Source organism: Xyrauchen texanus, chromosome 28 (assembly GCF_025860055.1).
Source record: "Xyrauchen texanus isolate HMW12.3.18 chromosome 28, RBS_HiC_50CHRs, whole genome shotgun sequence".
Classification (NCBI taxonomy): Eukaryota; Metazoa; Chordata; class Actinopteri; order Cypriniformes; family Catostomidae; genus Xyrauchen; species Xyrauchen texanus.
Genome location: NC_068303.1, coordinates 14001946 through 14024213, shown reverse-complemented (window position 1 = coordinate 14024213; position 22268 = coordinate 14001946). Strand labels below are relative to the sequence as shown.

At 37.3% G+C, this 22268-nt stretch overlaps 1 protein-coding gene across 1 annotated transcript in view; it reads right to left on the bottom strand.

The window, feature by feature from the left end:
- The window catches only part of LOC127622474 (NBAS subunit of NRZ tethering complex-like), a 281526-nt gene that overhangs the window by 229224 nt on the left and 30034 nt on the right, over positions 1-22268 (bottom strand). Inside the window, 7 exon segments of the mRNA XM_052096575.1 lie at positions 6796-6933; positions 7296-7435; positions 10622-10747; positions 11100-11360; positions 12895-12984; positions 13834-13962; positions 14135-14192. Coding sequence (XP_051952535.1) covers positions 6796-6933; positions 7296-7435; positions 10622-10747; positions 11100-11360; positions 12895-12984; positions 13834-13962; positions 14135-14192 — 942 coding nt within the window.

Genomic DNA, 22268 nt, shown 5'->3' with positions numbered 1-22268 from the left:
AGTCCAGATGCATGCCAAACTTTCCAAACAGCTTCAAGTGATGTAGATCACAAAGTATGAGAAAAAATGAAAAAGAAGTAAATACAGAAGCACTCTCGTTGTGGAATAAGCGGAGCCGGAGCTCTTTAAAGGAAACACACTGGCGTTCCATCTTTAATGCAGTTTTAATACGTTATAGCTTTATTAAAGTTTCAATAATAAGGAAGCAGGTCATGTAAATAACTACAAACTCCAAAACTGACATTTCTCAGTGGGGTCAGCGCCTCTTCTATGAGTTGCGCAAAGTGTTTCAATCTCAGGGGGAGAGATTGAAACTGCATCGGGCTGAGGCACACTCTGTCATGGGGACGCTCATCCCTCGAGCGTGCACGCTCAATGCAGCTATATTATACCGTGATGGCTCACGACTTATTGAATCATAATATATGTCACTGTGCATTTTTTTGTCATGAAGAAAATTGGCAATACGCTTTATTAATAAGAGATTGGTCTAATAAAAAGATGGTCTTTGCCCCATTATACACTGAACCAAAATACGTTTTTGATTTGATTTTGTTTCGGCTTGTTTTCCAATATAAAGATCTAAAACTCCTTTAAAAAAAATTACATATTCTTTAGCGGCTATACTGCAGAAAAAAAAATTGTTATCTGAGAACGTTGAATATAATATTAAAAATACAAATATTTGAAAACATCTAAGAATTCTTTAAAAAAAAAGATGCATTCACCTGAGAAGCAGCATATAAGATATTTAGTCTTGATTTTAGAGAATAGATCTTGAATACAAGTATATTTTGTCTTTACTGCACTCGCAGAAGTATAACCAAGTGAAAAAATACACATACTGTATATTTAAGATACATTCTCTTACAGCAAGTCTAAATATCTTATATGTTGCTTCTCAAGTAAATGTATCTTGTTTTAAGGATTATTAGACCATTTTAAATGGAAAACAAGACAAAAACACTTGATACAGTGAATTTCTTTACTGAATTACACTTAATCAAAAGTATTTTTTCCCTGTAATTCAGTGAATGTCATTTAGAGGTATTTTTAAAAGATGATTGTGTACTCTTTATTGTTAGTAAGCACAGATAATACAACCTTTAAAGTCTGGCACAAGCTGAATAATCGATTAAGAGCTAATGATTAATTGTCGTAATAATCGGCAACTAGTAGAATAATTTTTCTAATAATCATTAATCGATTATCAAAATAATCGTTAGTTGCAGCCCAACCCAGCATCAACACATACTTGCATTTTATGGCAATTACATTTCAGACATACTGATTTTAATGAAGCTGAAGCAGAATTCAATGCTATGTCAAGGGATTACAGATGTAGATTACACTGTAGAAACAGTATTTTAGCAATGCAACTGCACACAGCAATGGCATACTGCTGTCAGTTCACTTAACAACCAACACGCTGAAGGTAACATATATTCCAACTGGAAAAAACGCAACATACCAACTATTGACATGATCAAAACTGACAAAAATTCACCATTTAGTTAAAGGTGTTTTATAGACGTGAAAAGCTATATTATGTAGCTTGCTGGTATATAAATAAGAAAAGGAAAATAACATAAGTTTTAGCAAGATAAAATGCTGTTTTAATATATTAATTTATATTTAAGATAATAACACGTTTAAATTTTAATAAAAACTCCAAAACTTATTCTGGACTGACTTTGTTACATTTTCAAGGGTGTCAGCAGAATAAAACAATTTTCTCAAGAAGAATATTACAGTTCAATAAAATAAGTTTCACAGACAGTGAAATCTGGCATGAGGCACATAAGGGGGACGTTCGTTCGAGTAAAACAATTGTGCGGGTCTTGAGTGGCCAATCCTCCATCGAGTCTAAATAACTTAAATGAAAACTGAAAAAAGGACACTGGTTAGAATTGGACATTGTTCCTAAATATATCAGCATTTCCTAAAGGGAATATCAGTACCTGCAATGCAGCAAAATAGTAATGTTAAAGTTTTAGGTAAAATGAGCAATTTAAGGCTAGACAACCCAAACTTGGATAGAAGATGAAAGGGCAAGAGATAGTGATTTGGACTAATATGCAATAGACATATAAATAGATCCATCTGAAACAAATATAAGAACAATTTAAGTAATATATATGTAGATCATTTTTATTTTGACTCGTTTACATTCTGCATTCATGGAGCTAACGCACGAACACACTATACGGGGCCATAATATGCACTGGTTACACTCTGCTATCGTAATTTAAGATGACACTAATGCTACTGCAAATATGGGTGTATAAAATAGTGTTAATGGGCAGAATACAGACAAAAGAATGATGATAGACATATATTACTTTGGGTAGATGTGTTAATGGCTTTCAGCTGCAGACAGCACGAGTGCAGCAGCATATCAAACAACAGAGTGAATAAGCATTTGAGTAGATTTGATTCCTTTTGTAGACTAATAAAATTAAAATAAAAAACATGCATTACATGTTCTTGAACAATGTCTCTACACAACCATCATACAGATACAGAAATAAGGAAGCTTGCACCAGCTCATTTATTACTCTGCACACTGTTGTATTCATGTTGACTGATCTTGACTGACTGACTGCAGATCATAAACAGAATTCGTTTTTGGCCTCATAGTAGGGGAGCCCTAGGTCACACCTATGGATGACGAGGACCAATAGCAGTATGATGGTGTTTAGCAGCCGGAATGAAGTTTTTCTTAAAATTTGCACAAACTCAAAAACACCTTAGTTTTAGCCAGATTTTGTTTGAAATGACATCACATCCACTCATTCTTTGATTTCATATTAAGTATGCCTGGGCCTTAAAGGAATAGTTCACCCAAAAAAATTACAATTGCTGATAATTTACTCACTCTCAGGCCATCCAAGATGTATATGACTTTCTTTCTTCATCAGAACAGGATTTAAGATTTTTAGGAAAGTATGGCAGGTTTTTAGCTTCATCCAAAGCAAGTGAATGGACACCAATTTTTGACGGTCCAAAAAGCACACTTAGTCAGCATCAAAGTAATCCACATGACTCCAGTCGATTAAGTAATGTCTTCTGAAGTGAATCGATACATCTGTGTGAAAAACTAACTGCTAATTATGTTATCTTTAATCACTAATCATGTCGCTGTCATGTAACATGATCACGATGGCACGTTCACACAAGAATTCAGAAGTTCTGCTCTGTTTACCACAGAGGAACATACTTCACGCGAGAGTTAGGTAAATTCAAACAGCTACAGAGAGCTGGTAGGAACACTGATTTAAAGTTAAAAACATTTTAATTAGTGATTTTTTTTCACACAAACGTATCGATTAAATTGTCCCCCCCTAAAATATCATTAAAATATGTGTATTGTAAATAATATAATGATATATTCTTAAAATAATTGTTTAAGAAATAAAATAATACAAATGCAAACGGGGCAACAACAAAAAAAACCTTGGTGTCCCCTTCAAAAATTGCTCTTGAGAATTGTTATGTTTACTGTCCCCCCCAACATTTCTATGAAATTTTTGCCCCTGGTGGGAGGCATTTAGAGGTGCATTTATATATGAGGACATTACATGTAAAACCATGTGTTATCAATGACTTTATGCCTCATTCTATGAGTAGAATTCACATAAAGTAATATATATGCAGTAGATAATGTTTAAATTGTCTAGTTTATATTTTGAATTCATGTCGCTAATGCAAATGAATACAAAAGAATAATGAAAGCATTTTACTTTGGGAAGATGTGTGAATGGCTTTCGCTGCGGAAGGCACATGAGTGAAGGGGCACTTGAGAATATTTGAGTAGATTTAATTCCTTTTGTAGATTAATAAAATTGCATGACATGGTCTTTGAAAATGTCTCTAAGCAAACAATCATACAGATGTAGGTCAATTTGCAACAGCTAGCTAATAATTCTGCATACTGGTGTGTTCTTGTTAACTGAACTTGACTGACTGAACAATGTAAACAAATGCAGGAAATTGCAGGTCATTTTCACCTGTGAAACTATCTGTGTGAGAGTGAAGTATAAGTGACAGACATGTTAAGACGAATCACTATCAATATATGCAGGGATATTGTTTAACCTGGTATCTCTCTCTTTCTCACACACACACACTCTCACACACTCTCACACACCTTTGGCTAAACCCAGCAGTCTGATTGATACTGCCCCATTGCTATAGTTAAAAAGAAATGTACAGAATCATGATTGTCGTTTATGCTGAACATGAGGAGAAATTGCAGCACACACCATTAGAGCTTTTAACTCTCTCGCACTGTCTGTCTGATATTCTCTCTGTTTTTTGTCCTTTTTTCTTTGGCATCCCTGCCCTGAATCACTCTTTCTCCTTTTTTCCTTCTTCTTCAATATGTTTTTCTCCTCCAATAGCATCAGTAGGACACCATGCATTACCGGTATACAGCCATGGCCAAAAGTATTGGCAGTGATATAAATGTTGTGTTTTGCAAAGTTTGCTGCTTCAGTATTTGTAGATTATTTTTTCACATGTTTCTATGGTATACTGGAAAACAATGATAAGCATTTCAAAAGTTTTAAAAAGGTTTTTATGGGCAAAAACCCTCAATATATGCAAAGAGTCAATATTTACAGTGTTGACCCTTGTTCTTCATAACCTCTGCAATTCGCTCTGGCCTGCTGGATATCAGATTCTGGGCCAAATCCTGATTGATGGCGATCCATTCTTGACTTATTAGTGCTCAGAGTTGATTACAATTTGTGGGCTTCTACTTGTCCACTCGCCCTTTGAGGATTGACCACAGGTTCTCAATGGGATTAAGTTTCTGGGAGTTGCCTGGCCATGGATCCAAAATTTCAATGTAATTATCTCCGAGCCCCTTCATTATTACTCTTGCCTTGTGACATGGTGCTTCATCATGCTGGAAAATGCACGGATCACCACCAAATTGCTCCTGGGTCGTTAGGAGAAGTTGCTCTTGTAGGACGTTTTGATACCAGTCTTTATTCATGGCAGTGTTTTTGGGCAGAATTGTGAGAGTGCCCACTCCCTTAGATGAAAAGCAACCCCACACATGGATTGTCTCTGGATGCTTCACTGTTGGCACGATACAGGACTCACGGAAGCGTTCAATTTTTATTCTCCGGACTATTGATTTTCCAGATGTCCCAAACAGTCGGAAGGGGGCTTCATCAGGAAAAATAACTTTGCACTAGTCTTCTGCTGTCCAATCCTTATACTTCCTTCAGAATTTCAGTCTGTCCTTGATGTTTTTCTTGGAGATAAGTGCCTTCTTTGCTGCCCTTCTTGACACCAGACCATTGTCCAAAAGAATTGCCTCATTGTGCCTGCAGATGCACTCACACCAACCTGCTGCTAATATTGAGCAAGCTCTGCACTGATGGTGACATGATTCCATAGCTGTCTCCTCAGTATGAGACAGTCCTGGCACCTGCTAGACACTCTGGTACGTCCTGAAGCCTTCTTCACTGCAGTTGAACCTCTCTCCTTGAAGTTCTTGATGATACGGTAAATGGTTCTTTCAGGTGCAATATTCTTTGCAGCAATTTCCTTGCATGTGAGGCCATTTTGAGGCAAAGTGATGATGCATGTCTTTTTTTAGAGATAACCATTGCTAACAAGAACACAATGTTTAGAAACACTTCTTTCCTCCTTTTATAGCAATCAGTCTGCTCTTATAATCCATTCAGAATGATAGTGTGATTTCACCTGACTAGTACTCGTTCACACTTTCCCAGGTGCAGCTGATATGATTAGTGAAATGTTAGCTGGTCATTTTGTGCCAGGGCCAAAAAAAAACAGTGACATTTTGGTTTTCGTGATAAAGTAAAAAAAATTAGCCAATTAAGCTTTTTGCAGTTATTAAAAATGCATCTGATCACTCTGCACAATAATCTAGAAACAATGTGAAAAAACACCACAACAACTGAAGCAGAAAACGTTGCGAAACACAAAATATATGACACTGCCAATACTGCCACAGCTGTACATACGTACATTCAGATGCACATAAACAAACAAATGAACACACACATAATATATGCTAACTTTACAAAAACAAACAGCCTGGGGGTAAACGCACTGATGTCAGATCGCTACTGGAAACGTACAGTAATTAAGTGCAAATTAGATTAAATTCTGTGTGATATGCATGAGGAGTGTGTGTATGTTCAGCAGAGTTGTGCTATGATAAATTAGACAATGCCGTGTGTTTAACAAGAAAATTTGATTAGTGCAGTGTTTACTGCAAATGTTATCAAATCTGCAATTTTTTTTTCTATATCCACCCTCCCCCCATTCTATTAAGATGTGTGAGTGCTCATAATTTGTGCTCACGGAGGGTTCTTTCATTAGGGCCTCTTGGGCAAAGCACAACGGAGGCATAAATTAGCTTATACAGATTAGAAATAAATCTATAAACGGCTTGAATTTTATCCTCAACCGCCTCCTCTCGCTTCTCTTTATCTGTCTCTCTTTCATTCTCTCCTTTCCCATCTGTGCCATCTCTGAGATCTCTCCCACCGAATTTGAATTCCTGATGAGCAGGCCTAGATAGAATATGTAGACATTTTCACATTTTCAGTGCTGATTTTGGAACCAAATTAAGAGTATCAAAAGGCATTATCAAATTAGCCAAAACATTTAGCTAAATGTGTAGCTAAATGTGGAAAACTCTGAATAATGGGAGATCCAATTCTGCTGAAATAGTTCATCCAGCTGATGAGATTTCTGAGAAAATCTACCAGTTTTACAATGTCTTTTTGTTTATGTGAGAAAACCTACTTGCTAAATTCCACTTTTTTGAGGAGCTCTTGTCTCTTCTTGGTCTCCCTCTCTTTTCTTTGCTCCCTCTCTTCCTCCATGGACAGGAAGTCTTCATATGGAGCCTCGTCCAAGTCAACATCACCTGGCAAGATGAACCTAGAGAATGAGGACATTCTGGTTAAGGGCACGAACACACAAGAGTTAGCGTTGCATCAGGGAATGCTGTGTTCCCTATCAAAGCCCCTATGTAACTAAAAGTCAACCAAAACACAATCTGACATAGGCTTCTATTAACCAATGAGAATGTTAAAGAAGCAGGCCAAGTTGTGCTCTCGGAAATCCGATTTGCAGTATTATTGCTCGATTTTAAACTGAAATGGCTCTTTCCATACCCTAAAAACTAATCTTATGTATTTCTATTACTCAACTGTTTAGTCAGAGCTTTCTTTAGTGTGTAGGAGTCCTAATGCATAGTAAAAGAGGAAACTGGTAGTTTGGTGTGAGTTTGTATAACACACCTGCCCCGGTCTTCTCCGCTATCAATGGCTATCAATGCATCAAGGTCGGTTCCTTTTAGGCCGTACTTGGCCGCATCAACGTTCTCTGGAACTCTCTCCACACATTCATGTAGCACCCATGATCTCTTCTTTATCTTACTCTGTGAAAGGAAAAAGAGAGAGAATTAAGGCTTGTTTGATTGCCCTAACCAATTAGACATAAGCTTTTATGTCAAGTGTCCAGACCGAACATTCCAGACAGATGTTGAGTTGTTGATTGAGTAAATCTAATCTTGTTGGTCTCAGATTTAAAGGGATATTTAATCAGACAACCATTGTAGCTATTTGTTGCCAACTTCTAATAAACACAATGTCTTCAATCTTCACATTTGAAGTTTGACTATGTGTAGTTTATGTTGTACAACCAAATCTTAACTCATAACACATAACGCATTGTGTGCACATAACTCAAACTGCTTGGAGGGAAACCATGGCTTGAAAAACACTAATTCGCTTCAAGGATTTAGGAGCTCTTGAGAAATCTAGATTTTTTTTATTAAAACAAAAGAGCAACCAAAGTGCTTTGTTCTTTTGTATGCAAACCTTTGTCAGAGGATGATGAAAATTGGGATCATGCAAAATGCCGCTGTTACAGATTACAAATGTTGTGTTTTAGAGGTCAATGGATATATCGGTTTTACCGATATATTGGCACAATAGATGATTTTTCAAACTAGCAGTTAACAGCAAAATCTACAGCGATATTTATTTATTTATTTTTTTCATTATTATACCTCCATGGCCGGTGCTGGAGGGTTCTACAATGTAACAATGGCCTCAAGAGGTGAAATAAAAACAATTACTGACTGTGTGGAGGTGGTCATATTTGTTAAAGTGAGGTTCTAAAAAGCATATAAAAACTTATATCTACTTGTTGTACAGTAGATATAAGTTAATCATAATTTCATGTTAATGTTCAATGATTATGATGACTAACGTTGTGCCAACAGAAACGTACATGTCTGTTTTTATAAAATACCGGACTACCGGAATACAGGACAATTATGATGAGAGATCACTGATAATCTATTAATGAACGCTGATCTACTGTTGATGAATAACAGCACATAAACTATTTACTAGCCCATATGACATTGTTTACTTTACAGTGTTTATTTTGCAATACACTGTAGATGATTGTAAGATTGTACACTCACAGAATACTTTATTAGGAACACCTGTACACCTACTTATTCATGCAATTAACTATTCAGCCAACCGTGTGGCAGCCAGTGCAATACATAAAATCATTCAAATACAGTTCAGGAGCTTCAGTTAATGCACACAATTTAAAAATCTCAATCATTTCAACTGTGACATGATTGTTGGTGTCAGTTCGACTAGGGCTGTGTCGATACAATCAAATCTCGATATTTTATATCGAGACGGTACTGTATCGATACTTAGATACTAGATGTATCATGATATATTGTAATATTTTCTGAGACGCTTCTATGAGCAAGAAAGAGTCCTATGAGGCAGTTCTATGAGAATCCAGCAGGATTCAAAGTGTATCTCACAGACATGCTGGACCTCTCTTGCATGTTTGTATTGAGGGCCGGGCAAAAATATTGATTTTCTACTTAATCTTCATTCGTACGATACCAATGTCGATTCTTAAAATGGCAACATCACTCTTTCTTTCTATCTGCAATCTCCAACAATCAGATGTGTGTAAATACTTCCCATACAAAAAAATGTCTGTGATTATCCAATGGCTGGTAAATTTGTAGATTTCACTCACCAGTGTTGGAGTGGTGAAGAAGTTCAGCACAGAGATCTTTTCACTTTTTAAACTGATACTGTATGTATGTAATTTAACAAGTTAGAAAATCCCCTATATAATGAATAACAGTACTAGCTGAAAGATAATTTCTTTCATAATATATGCAAGTAAAATGGACATTATAACTGAAATATACCCAAATTAATTGAAATTAAAATTGAAATCGAATCATGATATCGTGATGCATCACAAAATATTACGTATCATATCGTGGGGTGGCTGGTGATACCCAGCCCTAAGTTGGACTGGTTTGATTATTTCTGTAACTGCTGATCTCCTGGGATTTTCATGCACAACACTCTCTAGAGTTTACTCATAATGGTGGCAAACCAAAAAACATCCATTGAGCTGCAGTCCTGCAGATGGAAAGCCATTGTTGATGAGAGAGGTCAACAGAGACCTCTGACAGACAGAAAGCTGACAGAAAGGCTACGGTAACTCAGAAACCACTCTGTACAATTGTAGTTAACAGAATAGCATCTCAGAATGCACAACATGTCAAACCTTGAGGCAGAAGGGTTACAACAGCAGAACACCACATCTGGCACTTTATTTGGACCAAAGTGTTCCTAATAAAGTGCTTATAGATCTTTTCCACTCCACGTTACAACTTGGCTTGACTCTGCTCGCGTTTTGGGGGTTTCCCACTATGGATAGTACCTGGTAGCTAGTACTTTTTTAGAACAGCCTCAGTGACTACAGGATCATAAAGGAAAAGTGGAAGTGGTTTGACAAAATGGATGCTATCTAGACCGGCGAGCAATGGGAGGGAGAGTGCCCTGGACTCTGGACTCCACGGCTGGAGTCCACGATGGAGAATGGTACGTTGTGTTAAGTTAACTCTATACTCTGCTTGAAAGCTTCACTTTATTTAGTTGACCAGCTACTGGATAGCTTGCTTCTAAAACAAACAGGCCAATTTAACCGTTACACTTGTGTAAAATCACCATGCAACAACTGCTTTATGCAGCACAATGAGCTAGTAGCTAAAAGCTAGCGGTCGTGTTATTGTTTATAGATTTGTGTCACGTTTAAGATGATGTCGCGGCAGTAGAGGCGGCGCACCTATGGTCAACAGCAGTGGAAAAGCAAACTCAGAAAAGTAAAGCAAGTATGTTGAGTCGAACCGTAACGTGCAGTGAAAAAGTGACATTTGTGTGTGTATATTTTGTTTTCCTTGTGTGATTGTTTGAGCTGGGAGCACATACAATATAAAATAAGAGTTCCTGGTGTATTTCGAGTTTGTTCGTAGTTAAAAGTCCCACATTATGCAACAAATCATACTTTTTATTTTGGTTGCCCTATAAAATACATCAGGGATTTTATAAATTTTGGACTTGTATTGCCTCTATATCTGTGCCAGTCACAGTAATGAAAGAGTAAGAATAAAAGTAACATTACATTTTCACTATCATTAACATCAGCCTTTTCCACCAGCTTAGTTATCTGTTTCGACAAAATCTACTATTGTTCAACCTCTATTTTGGTTAAAGGCTCTTACCAAGTAGTCCTGAATAGAAGAGATGCTGACAGTAGATTTTCTCCACTGTCTCTGGTAGACCAGATCAGAATCCAGACCATATGCTTGAGAAAGGGAAAGCGCCTCTCCATACTCCTCGTTATCAATCTGTCAACACACATGCACACACACACAGGGTTAACTTTTTCTGAAAGCTCTCATTCTTATAATGTTCTATCAAAGACATAGTTATCACCTGTTAATATTACAGCAATAAAGTGAATTTATCAGGAACAGAGTTGTCTCACGAAATGCTGTTTTGTTACACTTTGTGGGTCAGGTTGACATCTACAATGGGCTGTATCAAAGACCTGTCCTATTTCCTCCAACATTCAACGTCCCCTCCTGCTTTAATTCTGCACTTCCTCACTCTGGTCATTAAAGTAAAGTGCACCAACACGACAAGAAACTCAAAGGGCATCGACTATCTGTCTTGTAGAGTGCGTTTGCAATAACGCACCTTCCTCTGGTAGAGCTCCTCTGGTGTGGTGGACCTCAGGCTGACCATCCGGTAGTTTTTAATGACGGTCCGAGGCCGTTTCCGGGGAGGGGCAAAGCGTTCCATCTCCGTCACGTAGTATAGGCCCTGCTTTACATAGCCAAAATACCGTGTCTTCGCCGAGGACTCTTCATCAGAGTCAGAGTCGCCCTCTCCATCATTATCTTCACCCAACATACTGCTTTCCAGACGAGAGCGCTTGTGGGCCAGCTTTACCTCACACTGAGAGAAGAGAGAAAGATAGATTAAGATCCGGAGTGCTTTCTCAAAGACAATCACAAGTTAAGACAGATATGTTTAAACTATTTTGATTATTGACTTGGAAGACAGACAGGGGTTTCTGGAACCAGGAAGGGGCAACCTCCCTCTTGTTTGCTGATTTTAAACATGCTCTTATATCGGCTTGAAATAAATGTAAATTCCTGCTATGTAGACTCTAATTAACCAATATCACACTTGCAATCGTACTGTTGTAATGAATATCAGCACGGCTGTGATTCGGCACTAAGGGGTCTTTCACACTGGCAGTTTAGTCCGAAACAGAGCACAGTTCGCATCAAAAGTGGTAATGTGAAAGCTGATTTGTGGATCGGGTAGCGGACTGCAGTATCGAACCCGAGACTACCTATAGGAGGTGGTCTGAGTTCGGTTGCACTGGGAATATGGTGCTGTTTGCATGAGTGAGAAAGCAACCTGTACTCGGGTCCGCACTTGTTCAGGAAGTAAAATGACTTGCACATGCGTTTTTGCTGATTTAAGCATGATGTCATCATCAGTTGCACAAAAACAAACACACAAATGCATCATGAGTGGCAGGGAAATGTTGCGGAATAGAAAAGGTGAGGTGCCTTTTGTAGATGTGAGTGAGTGAGCGTGCAACCAGCTATGTCCTCAAAAAAGATTGTTTGTAAGCATCAGGTATAGTCTCCATTCCCAGGACATGTACAACGGCTGAATTACATTCAAGGCGCAAGTGTCGTTCACTCTGGTGTGCATAATGACATGAAATGAATAGCAAACACACAAATATAGTCACCCACATTGTGCTTTCATCATGTGCACGTTTGTGATTACGCAAGTTGATGACGTAAAAGCACCAGGGTTCGACAGAATCATACATGAGTCAGTCCAACGCTGTGGGGAGCGCCGGGAATAATCAAGCTCAGATTCGGACTCCCTTTAAAGTGCCCAGTGTGAAAAGCACCCAATTATTATAGAGAGAGAGAGAGACAGTGAGACAATTTGAAGGACAGTGAGTGATGTGCTTTGAGTTTGTGTCTTCACTTTTTTTTCTTTCTTTAGGTATGTTGTTTTGCACTACTTTAGCTTCAGACCATTTTGTCTGTATGCAGATAAGCTGCTATTGTTTTGGCAAAACCAATGTACAAATAAATCGTCAATAAAACACATAAAAACTGAAACAGAGAGAAACATAAAACATCTGAATTTAATAAATAAAACATTTCTCAAATGCTCATACAATGTGGTGATCGTTCCATGTCTAAATGTGATAAACAGTTAAGAAACATCATTTTCAAAGAAGAAGTAGAGAAGAATGAAATAACGACATGCAGATAGACAAGCTTTATGAAAACGTGTGAACTAAACCCACAATCAAAATGTCACTGTCTGTATTTAATGCTTCTCCACAAAGACAAAACACGCAGGTCTTTATTAAAGCATTCTTCTCCCTTCCACCGCCTCTGCCTGAACTCCTACATAATTAAAAACACAAGGTAAGTGTGGGAGTGTTGACACGACCCAGGTTGAGGGTCCAACTACCTTTTATTTTCTTTCTTTTCTCCAGTGAAGTCTTCCATGCTGGGTTGATCTCGTCAAAGGCCGGCTAAACGAAAGATAGAAAGAGAATGGGTAAAAGAGGATAGCTGGGGGTGTTTTTTTTTCTGAAGTTACAGAACTCAAAGTGATGGGCAAATTGGTGTAATAATGCAGCATGACAGCTGAAGTCTGAACTTCGTCTGGTATGAAGGGCAAAAATATGCACAAACACACACAGGCAAAGAAAAAAACAAATCATCTTGACATATTGTAAAAATTATCATTTATAATAAGAAAGTGATCATTTATATTGATGCCAAAGGACAGATTATTGTCCTATCAGTCTCTTTGCAATTGCAAGATGTAAATAACAAAAGAATTCAACCTAAATATGTAAAACAAAGTCACAATTCTGAGATATAAAGTTGCAAAGTTACAAAGGGCCTCATTAATGAAGCAAAGAACAATTTTCATTTGTAAATACTAGTGGAACCATTCTTGCGTACTGGTAGATTATCATGAATGAAGCCATATTAGCCAAGTCCATTATCCATCCTTGTATATGCCCTGTGAGCAATATTAAAGTGATTTCTTTCTTCATACACTCATTCTCATGTTGTTCTTAAAACATATTGCTTTTTTTTCTCTTGTGGAACACTAAAGGAGGTGTTAGGCAGCATGTTAGCCTTAGTCACCATTCACTTTCATTTCATCTTTTTACAGACAAAGAAACTGAATGATGACTGAAGCTAAAATTATTTTGTCTTCCATGAAAAAAGTCAAACGGAAGGGTTTTTCTTTGGCAAACTTTGCCTTTAAGTCCCTGAAGTACACAAACAAACACACACACACACACACACACACACACACACACACACACACACACACACACACACACACAAAGTGATTTTATTACTTGTTCTTCTTGTTTCCAGCAGCCTCTCAGTTTGAATGATGGAATATCCCACAGACTTAGACTCCCAGAGAAGTGGATCACAGCCAGCACTGTACCATCAGGAGACAGACTCATTCTAAATACACCGACCTGAGTAAACACAAACGTTCAATTAGGCATTACACAATTTACTTAAAGCTCTCTGCAGAATGAAATTGAAGTTTAGTTCATTGTTTTATATTGTCTTACTGGCACAGAGAGACAGGGAAGAAAATGCAAGCCACCATGAATGAAGACAAAAAATGAAACCAAAGCGAGTCACCTCTTCATTGTTGTGCCTAGAGAAAAGTCGAAGGCTGGGCATCCTGAAGAATCCTTGCCTATGAGACTAAACAGGAAGAGGAACTTCATTAATTAATATGGGTGCATTTCCATCCATCATTAAACATTGTCACAAATTTGCTCTATTCTTCCCACAAAAAGTGATTAGTTTAAAGTAATTTCATTTAAGATTTAAATTCAAGAGTTCACTACACTAATCTGGAAGCACACATATAGGGCCCTATTTTGAGAGTGCTAAGCACAGCGCTATGCAAAATGTACTTGGCAAGTACATGCCAAGTCTAGGTGCAAGTGGGTTTGGCAAATTTGCGCAAACAAAGCCCTAATAGTGCAATATAATTCTGAAGTTCTTTGAGTTTTTTTGGACTGTCTGCATCCTATAATATAGTCCATTCGCTCAAGCAACAGTGATATATAAAAAAAAAGACAGACTCTGTTTGGTAGTGTAAATGGGTTGTACTGTATGCAATGAATTAAAAGAATATAAATACGGACTTAGGTTTTGTGCATTACCTGCATCCTTGTGGAAATGTGGTTCACGACAGGATTTGGATGCAGCCTCCGTTAAATTATAGAGAATTTAAGTATTATTAATCATATTAATTAATGGGCACAATTTATGGCTAGTATTAACAGGGATTGTAACAGCCTTCAGGTTAGGCTGTGGATAGAGGGATCTTTGCACACACTTAATTTCTACTGATCGATTTTGCTTTAAAAATGTAATTAAATTATTGAAACACAAAAAAATAAACCAAAATTATTTCTAAATTCAAATTACATTTCAGTTCAAACAAAACAAAAATACAATCAAAATAAAAAAGTGGTAAAAATATATATATAACCACCTCCCCAAACCAAACATTTTACCCTCTCCAACTTCTTTCACCAACCCCTTTTACAGTGACTTAAAAATAATTATATGGCAACAGGTGGAAAACTACCAATTCAAATGAGATCATAAATGCAATATATACAAGTAAATATAAAAATGAAATAATAATAATAATAATAGAAATAAATAATAGAAAAATAAACCAATGTTTCATAAAATGGCTGCAACAGTGACTGTCAGGGACATATTTTGATGTTCCACTATATTTTCAGAGTTTGGAGATTAACTTTATTATCACCTGCTGGTGGAATCTCCAAACTGCAAATGCAGGAACTGAGTTTATATTTTGCACTAAAAACAAAAGTGGCTCTTAAACGTCTTAGCGCAATGGAACATTTCACAGGAAATTAGCAAATTTCGCTTTGCGCCAGTTAATTTACATACAATATACTTAAAGTTTAGGTGCATATACCCACAGATAGCGCAAACAATCCCACCCTCTCCCACTTGCACTGGAACAAACATTAGATAAGACGTTGCACATGGTTGTTGTGCGCTGTGCATAGCACGGTCACGAAAACAGAGACCATATTGTCAATACTGTGCATATTTTCTTCTATAAGACATTATAGTGTTTGCTAATGTGCAATAGATTGCTACCTAGCCAGATGTTTGAATGAAATACAACAGATTTTTTTGTTTTCAAATATAGGAGAGAGTGGTGAAAACTGTGCCACTTTTACATAAGTTGTCCTCTAGTCAAGGTGAAAGTAGACAAATATGCTTTCATGAAGGATTTACATTTTGTATTTGAATATAAACAAATGATTATGAACATAAATCCAATCATTTTTATTTATTTTAAAACAGATTCCAGAAAACTTTCTATCATTATAGTACCACCTTAAATTCACACCATTGGTCAATGCAACGTTGCCGTATCATGCTGTACGGGCCACTCAAACAAACAGAGAAATGTTTGATAGTGTCACAGAACCACAGTATTACACTTTTATCAGGGCCACCATTTCAATCAGAACATTTTAGAAGTTTCTCATAACTATGTGCATTAAAAAGCCACACCATTGGACAAGAGAGAGGAAACAACACGAATCTTCGGTACTAAAGCTCTTATTAAGCCTACAGTACAGTGCTACTTCCAGAGCTCACAACATAAAACATTTACAACCTCAGAAAAGCATGAATGTGTCCTTTGTTTCAGGTTTGTGTGAGATACAACAATGTGGTAATGTATGATTATTGTGTATTCTGAGCAGAACTCAGTGCAGAAGTGTCTTTACTCCTGGAAATATCTCTGTTTTCAGGGTACGAGTACATCATACAAATGAAGGGACTACTAGAGATATGGCATCCTTGGCATAAAATCCAGTGAAATACAGAAGTCTGGAACATCGAGTTTAATCTTATACTGATCCTTCTTAACAAGCCTACAACAAGTAAAATCATTTAAATGTCTTCAACAGAGTTTTTATCTGGGAAATTCATAAATGGTTGAGACCATATTAAATCACTTGATGAATAGTTTTCTTTCTTGTGCTGACATATTTTCTGTAGAAACAAGAGGAATATTTACTGCCAGAGGAACAAATTATTTTCTTGCTAGTTGGTTGCAGATGGTATTAGGGGAGGGACATTTTCATTCTAGAGAGCATTTGATTGGTTCAGTTCAAGATGATTCATCAATAATGTGAAATACTGTAAAACTGAAATGCGTATCTCAAAAAAGATACGCATTTATCGTTTCATTTTGTCAACATTTATGGAAAAGATGTATGCATGCAAGGCAAAACCAGAAGCAATAATCTAGTCAGGTTCTGCTTAAAGTTTTATAACTTTTAGTCAATATCTGTTTGCTTTGAGGCCACAGATATGGACTAAATGTTATACAACTTTAAGCAGAACCTGACTAGATTATTGCTTCTGGTTTTGCCTTGCATGCAAACATCTTTTTAGGCATTCTGACAGGTTGTTCAATGTGTGTATGTGTGGCGGTGAAGTGGTGGTGGCGTAGTGGCTAAAGCACAGGGCTGTTAATCAGAAAGATTGCTGGTTCGAACCCCACAGCCACCACCATTGCGCCCTTGAGCAAGGCACTTAACTCCAGGTTGCTCCAGGGGGATTGTCCCTGTAATAATTGCACTGTAAGTCGCTTTGGATAAAAGTGTCTGTCAAATGCATAAAATGTAAAATGTGTGACTGTCTAACAGTTTTGATGTCAAGACTGGAGAAGGTTGGTTCAAGTGCTTCTTCAACTTTGGGCACTTTTTTGTTAAAACATTTTCAATTTACACTCTCACTAGTTTGTATAATTTGTCTGCTAACAATGTCCAACAGGGATGTCCATGCACCAGAGGAGATTTACATAATTTTTGTACATTTTTCTGAAAGTCATAAAAATTCCCACCACAATATCAGTTCAACAACATGCCAAATTTGTTTTGTTTTTAATAGAATTCCGTGGTGGAAATGAAAGAGGTGGAAATTATGTTTGTAACGTTTGTGAAACAAAATGGCTGACTAAATTCAAAGCTAGCATTTTATGTATCCTAAATGCACACAAATAAATAATATGGCTGTGAATCGATACAAATATTTTAACTAATTAATCACACAGTTTTCTATGATTAATTGCGATTAATCAAGGTACATGGTACATTAAAAATAACCTTCAAATATCAAAGAAAATATATTTACTTTATACATTTAAAAACCATAAGAAATTGGTTAGTCATCATTTATTTTAATTATTTCAATATAAACACGTTAAAATGTTAAAAAAAATGTCTTCAATAACTTTTATACATTTTTACAGGTATAATAAAGTATGTGTACATGCCATAAAATCAGTGGAAATGCTGTAATTAAAGGTTGGGCAAAATCTTCTGCCATTTTCCAGTGGACTTTGTTAATAATAGGATCAAACTGGGAAGATTCAATTCATATCAAGCTTTATTGATTGAATACATTTTGCCAATGCATTATTAGACACTAAACATACAGATATAAAACAAACTGAATTCCAAATCTCAAAATTATTATTGTCACTGGCTACCGTTTAGTCTGGCATACGTGGAGTCTCTCTCGTTCAGTTTTACTTTTAACACTGGTTCAGATGACAGTGAGTGAGCATTTACGGGTGATGCAAAGAGATACTGCAGCCTGCCCATTTCTCTCCCACACCTGGCTTACCGTTTGTGGGTGAAGTCTCCATTCTCTGTAAAGTAAATCTGCTCCTGTGTTTATTATTCCCAGGATATACGTCACATGTAACGAATAAGCGTGCACTGCTCCAGTCGAGCATGCAACTACTGGATTTGATATATTAATTGTACTGGGGAAAACATTAGTAATGTTTCAGAAAGTGAAAAAAATGGATACTGCATTAATTGCGCACATTTTTGAACGTGTTAAATAGTCAAATACTAATCACAGAAATGAACATGTTAAGTTTCCCAGCCCTAGTATATAATATTCTCACACACATAAAATTGTCAAACAAAATGATTGATTGGAAATGACACAAAATAAAAATATTCTGCTCACAAGTGATATTTCCATTGAAGTTTCTTTGATTTCTTCAAATATCAATTGTCTTTGTCAGTAACTAACCTAACTTTTGACAAGTACACTAACTTTTGAAAAACAAAAAAATTATAAGGGGCAAGATTGTTTGGTGTGGTGGAAATGACACCTCAACCGTGGGGCAGACATAGGGCCCTAATTTAGGCGTTTTATGCCTTAAGGGCAGCGCTTTGTGATACAACAAATGAGCAAAGTCAGTTGGCATGGTCATGAAGTTTTGACATTTTCCTGCAAGCATGCGCAACAGTTGAAGTCAGAACTTTACATGCACTTACTGTAGGTTGAAGTCATTAAAACATATTTTTTAACCAATCTATACCAAACATATTTTTACCAAACTATAGTTTTGGCAAGTCGTTTAGGACATCAACTTTGTGCATGACACAAGTAATTTTTCCAACAATTGTTTACAGACAGATTGTTTCACTTTTAATTGACTATCAAATCAAATCACTTTATTGTCACACTACCATGTACACAAGTGCAACAGTAGGTGAAATTCTTGTGTGCAGTTCCGAGCAACATAGCAGTCATGACAGTGATGAGACATATACCAATTACAATAAACAACATACACAACACAATTTACATATCAAATGTACACATACTTACACAACACGATAATTATATACAATACACACAATATAGAATACAATACAGAATACACAATATGCAATACAATAAGTAAGGAGTATATGAAATATATATATATATACATATGAAGTAGTATATTGAGGAGAATATGTTGACAGTCCAGTGTGAGATTACAGCTGAATAAAGTGCAGTGCTAATTATTGATCCTGATAGATCAAGTGTTCAACAGTCTGATTGCTTGGGGGGAAAAAGCTATCATGTAGTCGGCTGGTGCGGGTCCTGATGCTGCGATACCGCCTGCCTGATGGTAGCAGTGAGAACAGCCCATGACTCGGGTGACTGGAGTCTCTGATGATCCTCCGAGCTTTTTTCACACACCGCCTGGTATATATGTCCTGGAGGGAGGGAAGCTCACCTCCGATGATGTTCCTAGCAGTTCGCACCACCCTTTGCAGGGCTTTGCAGTTGTGCGCGGTGCTATTGCCATACCAGGCGGTGATGCAGCCAGTCAGGATGCTCTCTACAGTGCTGGTGTAGAACCGTGTGAGGATGTGGTGGTTCATTCCAAACTTCCTCAGCCGTCTCAGGAAGAAGAGGCGCTGGTGAGCCTTCTTCACAACGGCCTCAGTGTGGACGGACCATGTGAGTTCTTCAGTGATGTGGACACCGAGGAACTTGAAGCTGCTGACTCTCTCCACCGGTACTCCATTGATGGTGATGGGGCTGTGTTCTCTGTCTTTCTTCCTGAAGTCCACAACAAGCTCCTTGGTTTTACTGACGTTGAGGGAGAGGTTGTGCTCTTGACACCAGCGTGTCAGAGTGTGCACCTCCTCTCTGTAGGCTCTTTCATCATTGTCAGTGATCAGACCTACCACCGTCGTATCGTCAGCAAACTTAATGATGACATTGGAGCTATGTGTTGCCACACAGTCATGTGTGTACAGGGAATACAGGAGTGGGCTGAGAACACAGCCCTGCGGGGCTCCAGTGTTGAGGGTCAGTGATGACGAGGTGTTGCTGCCCATTCTAACCACCTGACGTCTGCCTGACAGAAAATCCAGGATCCAGCTGCACAGCGAGCTGTTTAAGCCCAGAGCCCGGAGTTTCTCATCAAGCTTGGAGGGCACTATGGTGTTGAATGCTGAGCTGTAGTCTACAAACAGCATTCTCACACATTCTCACTATATCAGTGAACAAGAACAAGAGGTCCATTTTGGTCCAAAGTCAGTACTCAGTGTAGGTACGGATGGGTCCAGTGGGTCAGCACTTTACATACACTAAGTTAACTATGGCTTTAAGCAGCTTTTAGCTTACTTAGCAAGGAAGAAGCCACTGCTCCAAAACCACTTTAAAAAAGTCAGACCACAGTTTGTAAGTGCACATGGGACAAAGATCTTACTTTTTGGAGAAATGTCCTCTGGTCTGATGAAATAAATATTGAACTGTTTGGCTATAATGACCATCATTATGTTGGAGGAAAAAGGGTGAGGATTGCAAGCCAAAGAGCACATCCCAACTGTGAAGCATGGGGTGGTAGCATCATGTTGTTGGTGTGCTTTGCCTTCTGTCTGGAGGAATGGGCCAAAAGTGCAGCAACTTATTGTGAGAAGAATGTGGAAAGCAACCTAAAAAGTTTGACACGAGTTAAACAATTTAAAGGCAATGCTACCAAATACTGACAAAGTGTATGTACACTTCTTACCCACTGGGAATGTGATGAAAATCACAAAGATCCTTCTCTCTACTATTATCCTGACATTTCACATTCTTAAAATAAAGTCCTAAAGATCCTAGCTGACCTAAGACAGGTAATGTTTTCTACGACTAAATGTCAGGAATTGTGAAAAATTGAGTTTAAATATATTTGGCTAAAATATATGTAAACTTCTGACTTCAAATGTAAGTATAGGCACAAGTGGGTTTGCAAAACTGCTGGGTTAAGTTCAATTTAATTCTGGGATTCTTTTACGGTTGTTGCACCATCTGCATCCTATTATATATTTCATGTCAAGCAACTTTTATATAAATGAAGACAGCCCAGTCATAAGAATTTGGTAGTGTAAATGGGCTGTATGCAATGCATTCCCTGCTTGGTTTGTCGCCTGTGCTGCTCTGGACCGCAATGTATGTGATTTATGTTCTGTCTCTGCTTCTCTGGGACTATTGTCTCTCGTCCTGTTCACATATGTCTCACATGCTTAACAATATGCTTTGTTTTTCTGCCATTGTTAGGTGTTTTGTAACGCCTAACAATTATTATTATTTCTATTATTCTTCTTATTATTATTAAAGGTGCTGTAAGCATTTTCAGCCATTCTACTTCCACGAAACTAAGACGTTGGATTAGCCACACCACTTTTTCCAAAACCCAGAACTCCAAAGATACCAAAATGAGCTTTATTGAGAGCAGAATCATTATTGAAAACAACAGCAGTAAAATAGACCCCTCAACTAACAATTGTTATGAACAACTTGGCATAAAAATGCATTATGCCTCAATAATTTGCTGCAACTACAATACTATGAGAATGCGCAAAATTACTGACAGGCAGAAAGTGTCACTGTAAGTGGACCACGGACACATTTTTGTTTGCTGTTTACAGAGTCTAGAGTTGTCACAGAGATATCTGAGATATCTCAGGGCACTCATTTCATTCAAATCTTTCAGGGAGTAGGAAAGAATTTTGAATACCCTTCCATGATTTTTTTTATAAATCACTTACAGAACCTTTAATCCATCATCTGCTGTCACCACTTCATTAAACAAAAAAGTAAAAAAAATAAAATAAAGTTAAAAATAGAAAAATCTGTTAAAATCTGAATTGCATGTTAACCCTTTAAATTAGTATTTTGCAATGAGCTGATTTTTTTTAAAGTTATCAGCATTTTGCATTTGTACATGATTGAGGGTCAAAACAAGAGGTCAAGGTTTGACTCTTTAGCATTGCTCATTAGCCCCATAATGGTGGACACCATTATGCTGTCAAAAATCCTGTTTTGCCATTGAAAGCAATACTTCTGACAATGACCGTCTAAGATTTTTTGCAAGCAACATATTATAGTAGATGTTTTACAAGTGCCC